We start from the raw sequence: 13,209 nt of genomic DNA, 5'->3' as shown, positions 1-13,209 counted from the left end.
ACCAGTCTGGGGACAGGTGCTGGTACGTGAACCAGTCTGGGGACAAGTGCTGGTGCGTGAACCAGTCTGGGGAAAGGTGCTGGTGTGTGAACTAGTCTGGGGACAGGTGCTGGTGCGTGAACCAGTCTGGGGACAGGTGCTGGTGCGTGAACCAGTCTGGGGACAGGTGCTGGTGCGTGAACCAGTCTGGGGACAGGTGCTGGTGCGGAAACCAGTCTGGGGACAGGTGCTAGTGGCCGGGCCGGGGGTTGCGGCTTGGCTGGGCGCAGCTGTGCTACCTCTGTAGCACAGCTCCCAGCACTAGCCCCCCCCTCAAGAAGCGGATCCCAGACGCCTTCTGAGCAGTCTGGAACAGTCTTTAGGGGTGGGTGGAGGGAGGTCAGGAGGAGGGCAGAATCCTCCCCTCTAAATTGTCTTTTTGCACCCCCCACTAGAGACTGGGTGGGAGCACAGGGGGAAAAAAATATGTGCTGAGGGCGGGGCAATAGTCACTGGGGGCGGAACCAAAGTCACAGGAGGTAGAGCTTAAAAGTCAGGTGACTGGGACCGACTAGGTTTACATTTTAAAAAAATGTCCAGAATATGTTTAATTCTATCATTAAAGTCACTTGTAAATGGCTGACAATAAGAATTAACAAAATTTAAAAAAAATGTCTTTGTCTCTGACGTCATCAAAAATGGACGGGTCAACGTCAACAGGGAGCGTGTCATCAGGGGGCGCCGACGGAATGACGTCATAGCTGAAGTCCCAGTGATTGACAGGCCAGTAGGAAAAGTCCTTGGCAAAGTGATCGATAGAATTACCAGACATTTGAAGAGGGGAATCCTGGGCAGCTTGTAGATGGCTGTGTTCCGGAGGGACGAATTGCGGGATTTGCGCGTCTCCTTCGCAAGCCGAAGCCTTCTTGTGAGACTTCCGCCTTCGCTGACGCGTGCGAGCGGGCTGAGAGCGGACCTCCCCTGGCCAGATGAAGTCGATAGGGACCAGAACACCTCCAGGTCCCCAAATCATCTCCTCATCTGGTGAGCAGCGGAGCGTCTCTGCCTCCATCGCTCGGAGGACCATCCACGCACCTTCATCCACTTCCGACATGCCCGCAGTGAGAGAACTTCTTGCTTGATCCGTACTGTGACGACCGGGTCGCATAGTGGTGCGAATGTGTTCGTTCTCCCAGGGATGCAGATCGGGCTTCGGACACAGCTTGCAGGTAAAGAATGATTTATTTAAGAAATAAATAATACTGAACAAACAAAACCGTGCTCATAGCACTTAAGGAAGAAACAAAAGGAGCTAGCGTGGGAGCTAGCAGGTAAACAGTACTAAACACTAAACAGAGCCTTTAGCGTGGGAGCTAGAAGGTTAACAGAGCAGGAAACAAAAGTTGTCAACTGTCGTATGAAAACAAACTACGAAGCAAGACCGACTGACTGGGAAGGCAGGCTTTAAATAAATGTCAGTGATGAAAAACAGGTGCGCGTCGGGAACACATGCGGCAGGTGAAAGTAATCAGTTGCTATGGTAACAAACTCAGGTGCATAAACAGGTACTAAAAAGGAGTCCAAAACTAGCACAAAAACACAAGTGACCCGAAAACCCAAACAGAACATGATCCGCGCAGCGGATCCTAACAGTTAAATACACTTTTTTAAAATGTATATTCATTTATATTCACCCACAATTTTTTTTCACAAATTTAGATGTCCTGAAATACACTAACATTTATCCAACACACTCTAGTGCAGTTTAAAAATGACAGCTACCTTGCAAGTTATAAAATGAATACAAATAAATAATTACTTAATTTTATTCATAATAGCATTCAAGATAGCTAGTGATTAGCGAGCTAGCTGCCAGCTAGCAATTAGCACACTCGTCACAAGCTGGTGATGAGCATGCTAGTTGCCAGCCAGTGATTAGCGCTGTAGCTGCCAGCTAGAGATTTGCATGCTGGCTTCCTGCTAGCAATTAGCATGCTAGTCGCCGTCTAGCTAATAGTGGGAGTGCTTCCTCATAAACTGCTTGGAATTTCACATACAAATGACATAGCAGTTGTATTGATCAAATTGTCACGTTGGGGTCGCATGATTTTGAGATAGTCGTTTCCCCAAAATGCAGAAGAACGTTCGGAAACAGCGTGCAGGTAAGAAAAATTATTTATTCCAGTAATTAAGTCAAAATACAAACATAAAGCTACGGCTAAGGCTTAGTAAAAAGACCAGCTAAGAAAAAAGAGCGAAAAGCAAATAAATCCCAAGTAACTGTCGCATGTTGCGAATAAGACAGGAATAAATAGCTCTCTGATTAGTGACCGGGAGCAGGTGAGCGTCCTGACCAATAGTCAGAGGCAGGTGACAAAAATCAGCACCCATGGCAACAAAGAAAACAAACAAGGGTGCTGAAACAGAACTAAACAACTAAGGAAATATCAAACTGAACATGACCCGGGCAACGGATCATGACACAGATGTTTGTTTTTATTCTTCAAGTAGTACCAGTAGAGAGGAAAAACAAGTTGACTTTATGTGCATAATTGTGTTTCATTGTATCCATTAAACCATATTTAATTATATATACAATCCGCAGAGTTTGTGAAAATACCGTCTGAACATCACAAAATACCACAATGTTAGACGGCCATTTTGAATATTCCGCTCCGAATGTCTTCATCAATTTCTGTAGATTCGCCGCAATCGCTTGTGCACTCTGACCATATCAACAGATCAGTCATACCGTAAACAATTAGAAAGAGATGTGCTGTCTATTGTTCACAATCCTTTTATACGACATGAACACATATTTTTGTATTTTTTTATGCATTCTAAGTCATAAATAGATAACAAGTCAGCTAAAAATTTAGTCAATGAGGGCTATGTATTCCGCCCACACAGCCTTCAAAATAACCATCCAAAACCCGCCAAACCTACTGTATTTACATAACGTGACCTGAACGAAGTGGCTGGGGAGAGGAAAGTCTGGGCTTCCCTGCTTGGGCTGCTGCCCCCGCGACCCGACCTCGGATAAGCGGAAGAAGATGGATGGATGGACGGATGGATGGATGGATGGATGGATGGATGGACCTGAATGTTAACCAAATATTAGCGATGTTATTATTATAAGTGCTAACACAGACAAACAATTTTTTAGTGGTGCATTGATAACAGACAGCTAAGTAGCCCTTTGTTGCTTTACTGTCAGCTCGGCTCGTCAAAATTATTCTACATTCTAAATCATGCCTCTCATTCGGATATTAGGAGGCTTTAGCCATGACTCGGGAAGTTGTTCATCTGTGACATTCAATTTATACCCGTAGATGGAGACTATGACACACAAACGAATATGTTTTATGCAGGCAGCAACTTTTCCTTTTAACCCTTCGTGTGGATCATGATTAATTCTTCATCTAAACGGGAAGATTTTAACATTCCATCAGTCGTCATTGCAGTGACAGCTGTCCAGTAAGTGATTGTTTTATTATGTTTGTAGTTTGTATTTCTTCTTTAGTATGCCACATGATGCTATGGTGTTTCACTAAAGCTGGATCTGTTTAGCACACAGCCTCTAAAAACTTGTAGCTCACCCTCCTTACTTTCAGGCTCAAAAATATAAGTTTCTGGATCATAATTTTTGGCAACATAATCATTGTTGGCTCTCACAAAGTCTGCATGACTTGCAATGTTGTTGATGGGTAAGGGATCTGTGGTTCCCACCTTTACGTCACTGATCACGTGTCTGGCTTACTCATTAACTCTAAAAATGGTTCGGAATCTCCGTGAGATTGATACCATTTTGATCGTATCGATTTACTCGCAAACTTTGTATGTCTTTTGGTGTCATAAATCAGATATAAATGATAATAGGTTCAATATAGAGCCAACTTGCTTTTCCACTGTACTGGTACTTTAAAGTGACACATTGAAGGAGACAGTATCAGTCCTTGTGTTTCATAATGCATCGATGTTTCAGTATCATTTGACCCATCACTACACACTAAAAAATGTTGGGTTAAAAAATAACCCAATTTTAACCCAACTGCTGGTTCAGAAAAGGACAAAGTTATTTTAACTCAACACTTTGGGTAAATTTTTTCAACCCAACTTTTGTGTTGAATTATTTAACCAAAAAGTTGAGTCAACCCAAACTATTGGGTTGAATTATTTAACCCAAATCACTCAATGTTGGGTGATTGTAAATAATGTTCGTGAGATTAATCCAAACTAAAAATTCCCTTCAAGAAAAAAGTAACTTTTTAATAATAAAAAAAGCCTTTTACCCAAAAATACGTTACTCGTTGAAAAACAACCCAAAAATGGTTCATAATTTTGAAAACCCAGAAATGTAGTTAAAATAATAACCTTATAACCGCCAAAATGGATTGCTGTTCATAAAAATAACTCCAAAATTTAACCCAACACTAGCAACTCATAAATTGGGTTATCAAAACAACCCAGCATTTTTTAGTGTGTACATAACCCTACACACAAAAACATGTTGGGTTAAAAAATAACCCAATTTTAACCCAACTGCTCGTTCAGAAAAGGATAATCCCCTTATTTGAGTTATTTTAACTAAACATTTTGGGTTAATTTTTTCAACCCAACTTTTGCGTTGAATTATTTAACCAAAAAGTTGAGTTATGATAACTTAATGTTGGATTATTCCCAACCAAACTATTGGGTTGAATTATTTAAACCAAAATTTGAGTTGTGCTAACTCAATATGGGTTGATTCATAACCCAACTATTGGGTTGAATTTATTTAACACAAAAGCTGAGTTATGCTCACTACAATGTTGGGTTATTCCCAACCCAACAATTGGGTTGCGCAATTTAGCGCTCCTTGACCCAATAGTTGGTTAAAAATTATACATTTTACTGCTGATTTGTCCTACTCCTTCCCAACTACTGATCCAAATTATTTTTATTCCATTAAAATATACTCAAAAGCAAAATATGAGTGACATTTTTCTACAAGAATTGCCGTGTATGGTCATAGTAGTCCTATACAGCATGCTCAAATATTTCCATGTACATACAATGTGTGATTGTTAATAATGTCAATGAGATTAATCCATAATAAAATTCCCTCCAAGAAAAAAGGGGACTTTTTATAAAAAAAAAAAAAAAGCCTTTTTACCCAAAAATATGTTACTCATTGAAAAACAACCCAAAAATGGTTAAAAATTTTGAAAACCCAGATATTGAGTTAAAATAATACCCTTATAGCCCACCAAAAGGATTGCTCTTCATAAAAATTACTCCAAAATTTAACCCAACACTAGCAACTCATAAATTGGGTTATCAAAATAACCCAGCATTTTTTAGTGTGTAATCTTGCTTTACCTCAAAACATCCTAACCAAGTCCTATCCAGACTAACCCTAACATGGTGTTAAGGTTGATCAAGTCTTTGGTGATAGTCAAGTCTCATGAGATTTGTCTAAGCATGACTGAGGTTTTTTTGGTCAAACAACAAGACCTCAGAGGTAAACTAGCTAAAGTTTCCCATGGTCCACTGAGAAGGTTAAGGGTCAGTCCGTCAGCGTGATGACGACGTGGTCGTCCTGTCCTTTCCACAGCATCTCTCCCTCAAAGTGCACCATCTTGTGTTTGCGGCAGCGCAGCAAGATGCCCACCACCTTGTCCGAGATCTTTACGTATCGGTCGAAGAGGCGTCCGAAGGTGACCGCCGCCCGGCCGTCTCTGTCCTCGAGGCCCATTTCTCTGATGATCCACACCATCTCCTCCATCTCCCTGTGGATGTGCCTGTGGGCCCGGTCGCCTCGCTCGGCCGTCTTGGAGCCCTCTTTGGGGCGCCCGTAGCCGCTGTCGCCCTTACGCAGTCGCAGGCTCATGGCGTAGTCCTGGTCAAAGTCCTCGCTGAACGGGTTGAGCTTCTGGCCCTCCGCGTGCTGCTCAGACCACTGCTGCCAACGGCTCTTGATGTTGCCTGTGGCGGAAATCTTCATCTGGGGAGGAGTCACATGGTTGTTTTGAGAGGTCTGTGTATCATCTTTGTGTTACAAAGTATTATTATTGGTATTATGGAGAGAAATGTGTCTCTATTATGCAATCTAACAAAAATAATAGAATTAAATATAAATGTATATTTTCTAACAAAAAACTTTGGTTGCAAATCTTTTTTTTCTGGTTACGACTCAACTTCAATCTTGTGGGCGGGGCCTCCTCCGAACATTATCTTAGAAGCCTTTGTATTGGTCACTGTTGCCCACTTCTAGTCTTTGGTGTTTTCATTCCAAATACATTGAGGGTTTAAGTCAGGGGTGTCCAAAGAGCGGCCTGGGGGCTATTTGCGGCCCGTAGCTAATTGTTTACCGGCCCGCCACACATTCTGGAAATACTATTGCAAAAATAAAAAAGACCATTAAAAAAAGTGGAATGAGGTGAAATCTAACGAGAAAAAGTTGCAATGTTGACACAAGCTGCCACGCAGGCTGTTTTTTATACTTTTGTCTTTCTTCATTTTTCTTTTTTTGCCAGTGCTCAAAAAAAAAAAAAAAAGACAAAAAATCCATGTTATAATGAATTATTTTCAGGGCTCCAATTACTTCAAATATTTGACTTTAAAATGTTTTATGTGGTAAATATTGCTTATATTGTGTAGTAGTCATATAAAAACATCAAAGTTTTCTTTGACAAAAGCGCATAAAACAAACAAAATAATAGTTCCAGCATAAAATCGACAGATATATCTGAAGTTGATCTCGTAACTTAAGTGTTGAAAGTAAAAGACAAAAATAATGAAAATGTATCACTTTATGAGTGGGGCACCTTTTGGATCCCAAATATATTTAGTGATTCTTTATTTATCTTTTCACTGTGATTACTCAAAAATATGAAATAATTAAAATCAATGGTGCCCTGCATTATTGATCTTTTAGGGCTCTAATTACTAAATACTGCACGTTTCAGTTTTACTATAAAAAAAACTAAGTTGTTTTTGACAGAAAAGCCATAAAAAAAAATTTAAAATTTGTATTACTTTATATCAACTTGAAGTTGATATAGAGATTTACTGTAAGCATTAAATAATAATAAAAAATAATAATCTGATTTATTTTTAACATTTTAATGACTGAGACCCTTTATGGTCCCCAGGACCCCTAAAGGTAAAATAAATAAAAAAATTGCATATATTTTGTTATGGTTTGAAAATGAAAAATATCAAAATGGCCCCCACATGCTTTAATTTTTCCGTGTGCGGCCCTCAGTGGAAAAAGTTTGGACACCCCTGGTTTAAGTAGTCAGCAGCCATGTTCATAGTGATGTCATCATCAGAGACTGACCAACAAAAAGGCTTCTTAGATACTGTCCAGACGAGGCCCCGCCCACACCAAAAACAAAAAATTCAATTTATAACAAGGGGGGGAGAAATAAAACATATTCAGTCTAAGCCTGGGCCCCTGGAGAGGGGGTCCAGACTGAGGCCAAAGAAAATAAAAACCTCATTGCCATAGCACACGTAAACATTAAAAGAGCAGAGCTGATGCAACCAGCCACTTCTACACACAGCCACAAAAATAAAACAACAACAACAAAAAACATATACACTGTAGTGGCCTCTGCGGTGTTCCACGCCATCGTCTACTGGGGTGGGGTGAGCATGGCCAGAGACAGGAGCAGCCAACTGTCGTATCTGCTAGTCTAAGAAATAACATGTTTTGCATACGGTGAAAGACTACATTCCAGTTTGTGTAAGTAAGGGTCCAGCTTCTTGAGCAGGTTATAAAGTATGACCAATACGTGTGACATGCGCAGGTAGATATAGTATCCACTTCACAAAAAAAAGGCTGAGTAAATCTGTCGATGATAGGATTCTCCAGACCGTTCGCCATGAATATCAGTCATAATACTGAGATAATGTCTAACAAAAACCACTCACAGACACGCAAACATTGCCCCTATATGGGCTTGACAGGGTCAATTTCAGTATTATAAACACAAAGAGAAACTGGAAATTGTGATGTATCATGTTGTATGCTTGCATGTTCGAAATAAACTCAAACTCAACTCAACTCAACTCAACTCAAAGACCTTAGATGACATCATTTCAGGCTGTAAAGACCAAAGGGAGAGCTTTATTTTGGCGAGTTATCCTCCAGTTACAGCAGAACTTCCTATAATGCTTGCAGATCATTAAAGTACACTTTTGTTCAACGATTCATCACCTTCGTCTGTCTTGTTTCATGACACGCTCATGTCGCCTTTCGGCTTGGGAGAAGACGGCAAGGCCAGCATAACCAAAAAATAAATAAATAACCACCAAAGAACCCAAAGAATGTTTTGCAGCCAAAAAAACTATTTGTCACCAGAAAAAACTTGGTGGCAAAACATTTTTTTGCCACCAAAAATCAATTTGTAATGTAAAAATGATTATAAACTTTTTGCAACCAAAAATAAACAATTCATAACCAAAAATAATATTTTCCAACACTACTTTTTTGTGTGAAAACATTTTTTTAAATTTCAAATATATATATATTTTTTTGCTAATACTTGTTTTTGTTTTCCTATGTTTTTTTTGTTTGTTTTGGTTGCAACACACCTTTCTCTCTGTGTGTTAATAAAGGCCTACTGAAACCCACTACTACCGACCACGCAGTCTGATACTTTATATATCAATGATGAAATCTTAACATTGCAACACATGCCAATATGGCACTTATAAAGTGCAATTTTAGATTTCCCGGGAAATATACGGCTGAAAACGTCTCGGTATGATGACGTTTGTGCGTGACGTCACGGATTGAACGGAAGTATTGGGACACCATTGTGTCCCAATACAAACAGCGTCTGTTTTCATCTCAAAATTCCACAGTATTCTGGACATCTGTGTTGGTGAATCTTTTGCAATTTGTTTAATGAACAATGAAGACAGCAAAGAAGAAAGCTGTAGGTGGGATCGGTGTATTAGCGGCTGGCTGCAGCAACACAACCAGGAGGACTTTGAGTTGGATAGCAGACGTGCTATCCGACGCTAGCCGCCGACCGCACCGATGATCGGGTGAAGTCCTTCGTCGCACCGTCGATCGCTGGAACGCAGGTGAGCACGGGTCGTGATGAGCAGATGAGGGCTGGCGTAGGTGGAGAGCTGATGTTTTTAGCATAGCTCTGTCGAGGTCCCGTAGCTAAGTTAGCTTCAATGGCGTTGTTAGCAACAGCATTGCTAGGCTTTGCCAGGCGGGACAGCATTAACCGTGTGGTTACAGGTCCAGGGTTTAGTTCGGTGTCTCCTGATAGTAGAAGTAATAGTAGTATTGTTGATCTTCTGTCTATCCTTCCAGTCAGGGGCATGTTTCTTCTGTTTCTATCCGCAGTTAAGCACGATGCTATCACGTTAGCTCCAAAGCTAAAGTGCTTCACCGATGTATTGTCGTGGAGATAAAAGTCACTGTGAATGTCCATTTCGCGTTCTCGACTCTCATTTTCAAGAGGATATAGTATCTAAGGTGGTTTAAAATACAAATCCACAATAGAAAAAGGAGAAAGTGTGGAATCCAATGAGCCTTTGTACCTAAGTTACGGTCTGAGCGAAAAAAGATACACCCTGGCGTCCTGCACTGCACTCTAATCCTTCACTCTCACTTTCCTCATCCACAAATCTTTCATCCTCGCTCAAATTAATGGGGTAATCGTCGCTTTCTCGGTCCGAATCGCTCTCGCTGCTGGTGTAAACAATGTGCAGATGTGAGGAGCTCTTCAACATGTGACGTCACGCTACTTCCGGTACAGGCAAGGCTTTTTTATCAGCGACCAAAAGTTGCGAACTTTTTCGTCGATGTTCTCTACTAAATCCTTTCAGCAAAAATATGGCAATATCGCGAAATGATCAAGTATGACACATAGAATGGACCTGCTATCCCCGTTTAAATAAGAACATTTCATTTCAGTAGGCCTTTAACATGGGTACCTAATCTCGTCACATTAAACCTTTTTATTCCAGTTTTGCATCTTTTTTATAGTTGACTTGTTTATTTTCATTTTTAGAAAGTGCCTATGGCCACGCTTCGATCGACATCTTTTTAAAATCGCTCACCTGTCAGCTGTCACTCAAGGAAGCCTCCACCTTTTTGCTGCTGCACCTGAAGGTCAACACGTTTATTAACGTGTCTTCCATGGTGCTGCAGGCCAGCTCCCGTTTTAACGACTCACACTTTGAGGGGCCGGCCTCGCCTTTTATAAGCCACATTTTAGTGACGCATTTGCGTTTGGAGTTGGATTTCTCCAAGAGACGTCAAAGTGACTGCAGTGGTTTGTGCTGGAATGTTCCGGCAGACCACTCAGAACACTTTTTTTGTGTTGCACTGTCGCACGTGACTCTCGGGCAAAACACTTCTTGGATTTTCAGGGTAAAATGACTGAGGCCAACATTTATAATATGCAATTATAAATAATAATAAAATGTACCATTTTTTAATTCAATATACACAGTACATGTTGTCTGTAAAGTCAGAACATATAACATACAACAGGGGTGTCCAATTTGGGTTTTTAACACATTCTAAGAATACTATTACAAAAGAAACCACACTTAAAAGTGGAATAAAAGAGTAACTGTAATTCAATGAGAACAAGTAGAAAAGTTGACACCTAGTATCACAAATCTGACATACAGGCTGTTGTTTCTTTTAAAGAAATCTAAATGTTATATCGGTTTTGAAGGTGAAAAATATCAAAATGGTACATCCTTTGATTTATTTTAGTCTGTGGACCACAAAAAATTGCATTATTGGCTTTATTTTAACAAAAAATCTTACATTAAACATATGTTTCTTATTGCAAGTTTGTCCTTAAATAAAACAGTGAACATACAAGACAACTTGTCTTTTATTAGTAAGTAAACAAACAAAGGCTCCTAATTAGTCTGCTGACGTATGCAGTAACATATTGTGTCATTTTCAATTCTAATATTTTGTCAAAATTATTAAGGACAAGTGGTAGAAAATTACTTATTAATCTACTTGTTCATTTACTGTTAATATCTGCTTACTTTCTCTTTTAACATGTTCTATCTACACTTCTGTTCAAATGTAATAATCACTTATTCTTCTGTTGTTTGATACTTTACATTAGTTTTGGATGATACCATAAATTTGGGTATCAATCCGATACCAAGTCTTTGCAGGATCATACATTGGTCATATTCAAAGTCCTCATGTGTCCAGGGACATATTTCCTGAGTTTATAAACATAATATAAATAAATGAAAAAACGAAAGAAGATGTTGTGATGCCAAAAAATATTGACGTAATCATAGTAGTATTGCTCCTGTACTTGGTGTCATTACAGTGGATGTCAGGTGCAGATCCACCAATTGCGTTTGTTTACATTTTGATACCGGTGAGTTACGGTGTGCATTGAAATATGTTTAGCTTTTCCTCGTCCTGCACGGATGAAATTTGTAAGAAACTTTTTGTCGCCATGGAGACCAGGATTAGTGATTTAAATAAAATAAATGGGTTATACTTGTATAGCGCTTTTCTACCTTCAAGGTACTCAAAGCGCTTTGACAGTATTTCCACATTCATCCATTCACACACACATTCACACACTGATGGCGGGAGCTGCCATGCAAGGCGCTAACCAGCAGCCATCAGGAGCAAGGGTGAAGTGTCTTGCCCAAGGACACAACGGACGTGACTAGGATGGTAGAAGGTGGGGATTGAACCCCAGTAACCAGCAACACTCCGATTGTTGGAACGGCCACTCTACCAACTTCGCCACGCCGTCCCCGTTTAGAAGTAGCTAAAACACTGCCGACAGCGGCTGGACATTAGCCGCTAGCTAGCTAGCCATGTCTTAAAGTACTTCTTCCTGAGGGTGTTTCAGTGTTATAACTTCCCCTTTATCTTTAGTTTTTAAGCCAAAATGCATCTGTTCTCCCTTTTCTGTCAACACACTGTGTCTGCTTGTAAGAACTCTGTGATTGTGCACTGCCGAACATGCTCCTCTGCTCGCAAACCAGCAATGACACGACGTGACGACGACGGGGCGCGGGGGGGGGTGTTCGACTGGTACTTTTCCGAGGCGGTATAGTACTGAATATGAATCATTAGTATCGCGGTACTATACTAATACCGGTATACCATACAACCCTAGATGTCACACTGTTTACATCACGCTGACCCCGCCCACACACACATGAGGGGTGCCTCTTGGGTCTACCTTAGGCCTGCTGGCTGTTTTTTTCAGGCCGACGTCAGTCGTTTCTGTTTTCGTGTCGCTGCCGTTGTCGTCGAGCGCCATTTCGTCCCCCAGCCCGCTGTCCTCCGTGTCCAGGCTGCTGCTCCTGGAGCCCGACTTCCTGTCCTGCAGCATCAACTTCCTGTCATGGATGACGCCTCCTCCGGCGCCGTGCAGCGCCCTCATGTGGCGGCGCCGCGTCGGCGACTCGTTGCCGAAGAACGGCTTGCTTTTCTCGGGTCCGGACTCCATCAGTCCCCGGATGGCACTGATCACATTGCCGCCGCTGCACTCGCTGCGTTTGGGCTGCACCGTCTTGGTCACCGAGCCGGTTCTGATGGCACTAGCGGTGTTGCTCGCATCTACAGCCACCACACGGGGCGTAATATTTAGTTTGACCACATGGGTGCGCTCTTTTTTATCCCCCTGGTCCACGGACAAAGGGATCCAGCCGGTGGGGATGGAGTCCTGCTTGTCTGCGTGTTCAGTGGCCCAGCCCTGCCAGCTCCTGGCCAGGCTGGTCACCATGGCGGCACATTTGATCTTCCTCGCGGCCCGTTTGAACGCCTGAGGCGGCACGGCGCTCGTCCTGCTGTCGCTCATCGTGCCAGAAGACCGAGTCGAAGTGGGAAATCTTCTGCTAAGACCGGGGAACACCTCAGGTTCACTTGTGGCACAAGAAAGGTCGAGCCTCACAAGAACATCAAAAGCCTTCGGGATCGTCACTCAAGTCGCTTTGGCTCAGGCTGAAGTCCCTTTAAATAGAGCAGCACAGGAAGGGACGTCACGGGAGGGGAGGGGCATACATTAAGTCACACGCACGCACACACACATTAGTGGGGTGAAATTTCTCCCAGTGGGATCAGTCAACAGGTGTCCAACATTTTTAGACCCTCTGTGACTTCACACACACATTATTTACTGTATGTGTGTGAGGTCACAGAGGGTATTTTTATGTTGTTGGTCATCCCAGCAAATATTGTGTCTGCGTGTCTTTGCAAGTACGACT

The 13,209-nt window shown here is 41.7% G+C and overlaps 1 protein-coding gene across 1 annotated transcript; it reads right to left on the bottom strand.

Annotated features, from left to right (window-relative positions):
* Positions 1 to 4,920: 4,920 nt before the first annotated feature.
* Positions 4,921 to 12,912, bottom strand: abraa (actin binding Rho activating protein a). Its single transcript, XM_062051029.1, has 2 exons — positions 12,183 to 12,912; positions 4,921 to 5,965 (listed from the first exon to the last, which is right to left on the bottom strand). Exons 1-2 carry the CDS (start codon positions 12,801 to 12,803, stop codon positions 5,528 to 5,530), a joined length of 1,059 nt encoding a protein of 352 aa, XP_061907013.1. The 5' UTR covers positions 12,804 to 12,912; the 3' UTR covers positions 4,921 to 5,527.
* Between the last annotated feature and the right edge of the window lie 297 nt (positions 12,913 to 13,209).

This window comes from Entelurus aequoreus, linkage group LG01 (assembly GCF_033978785.1).
Source record: "Entelurus aequoreus isolate RoL-2023_Sb linkage group LG01, RoL_Eaeq_v1.1, whole genome shotgun sequence".
Classification (NCBI taxonomy): Eukaryota; Metazoa; Chordata; class Actinopteri; order Syngnathiformes; family Syngnathidae; genus Entelurus; species Entelurus aequoreus.
The sequence above is the reverse complement of the archived record's forward strand: the minus strand, read 5'-3'. Positions and strand labels throughout refer to the sequence as shown.

Excerpts from the sequence above, each read along its gene's own strand:
- abraa (XM_062051029.1), bottom strand. The coding sequence starts at position 12,803 with ATGAGCGACAGCAGGACGAGCGCCGTGCCGCCTCAGGCGTTCAAACGG. Across the intron at positions 5,966-12,182 it reads AAACAGCCAGCAGGCCTAAG|ATGAAGATTTCCGCCACAGG; the intron begins GTAGACCCAAGA and ends ACTCCTCCCCAG.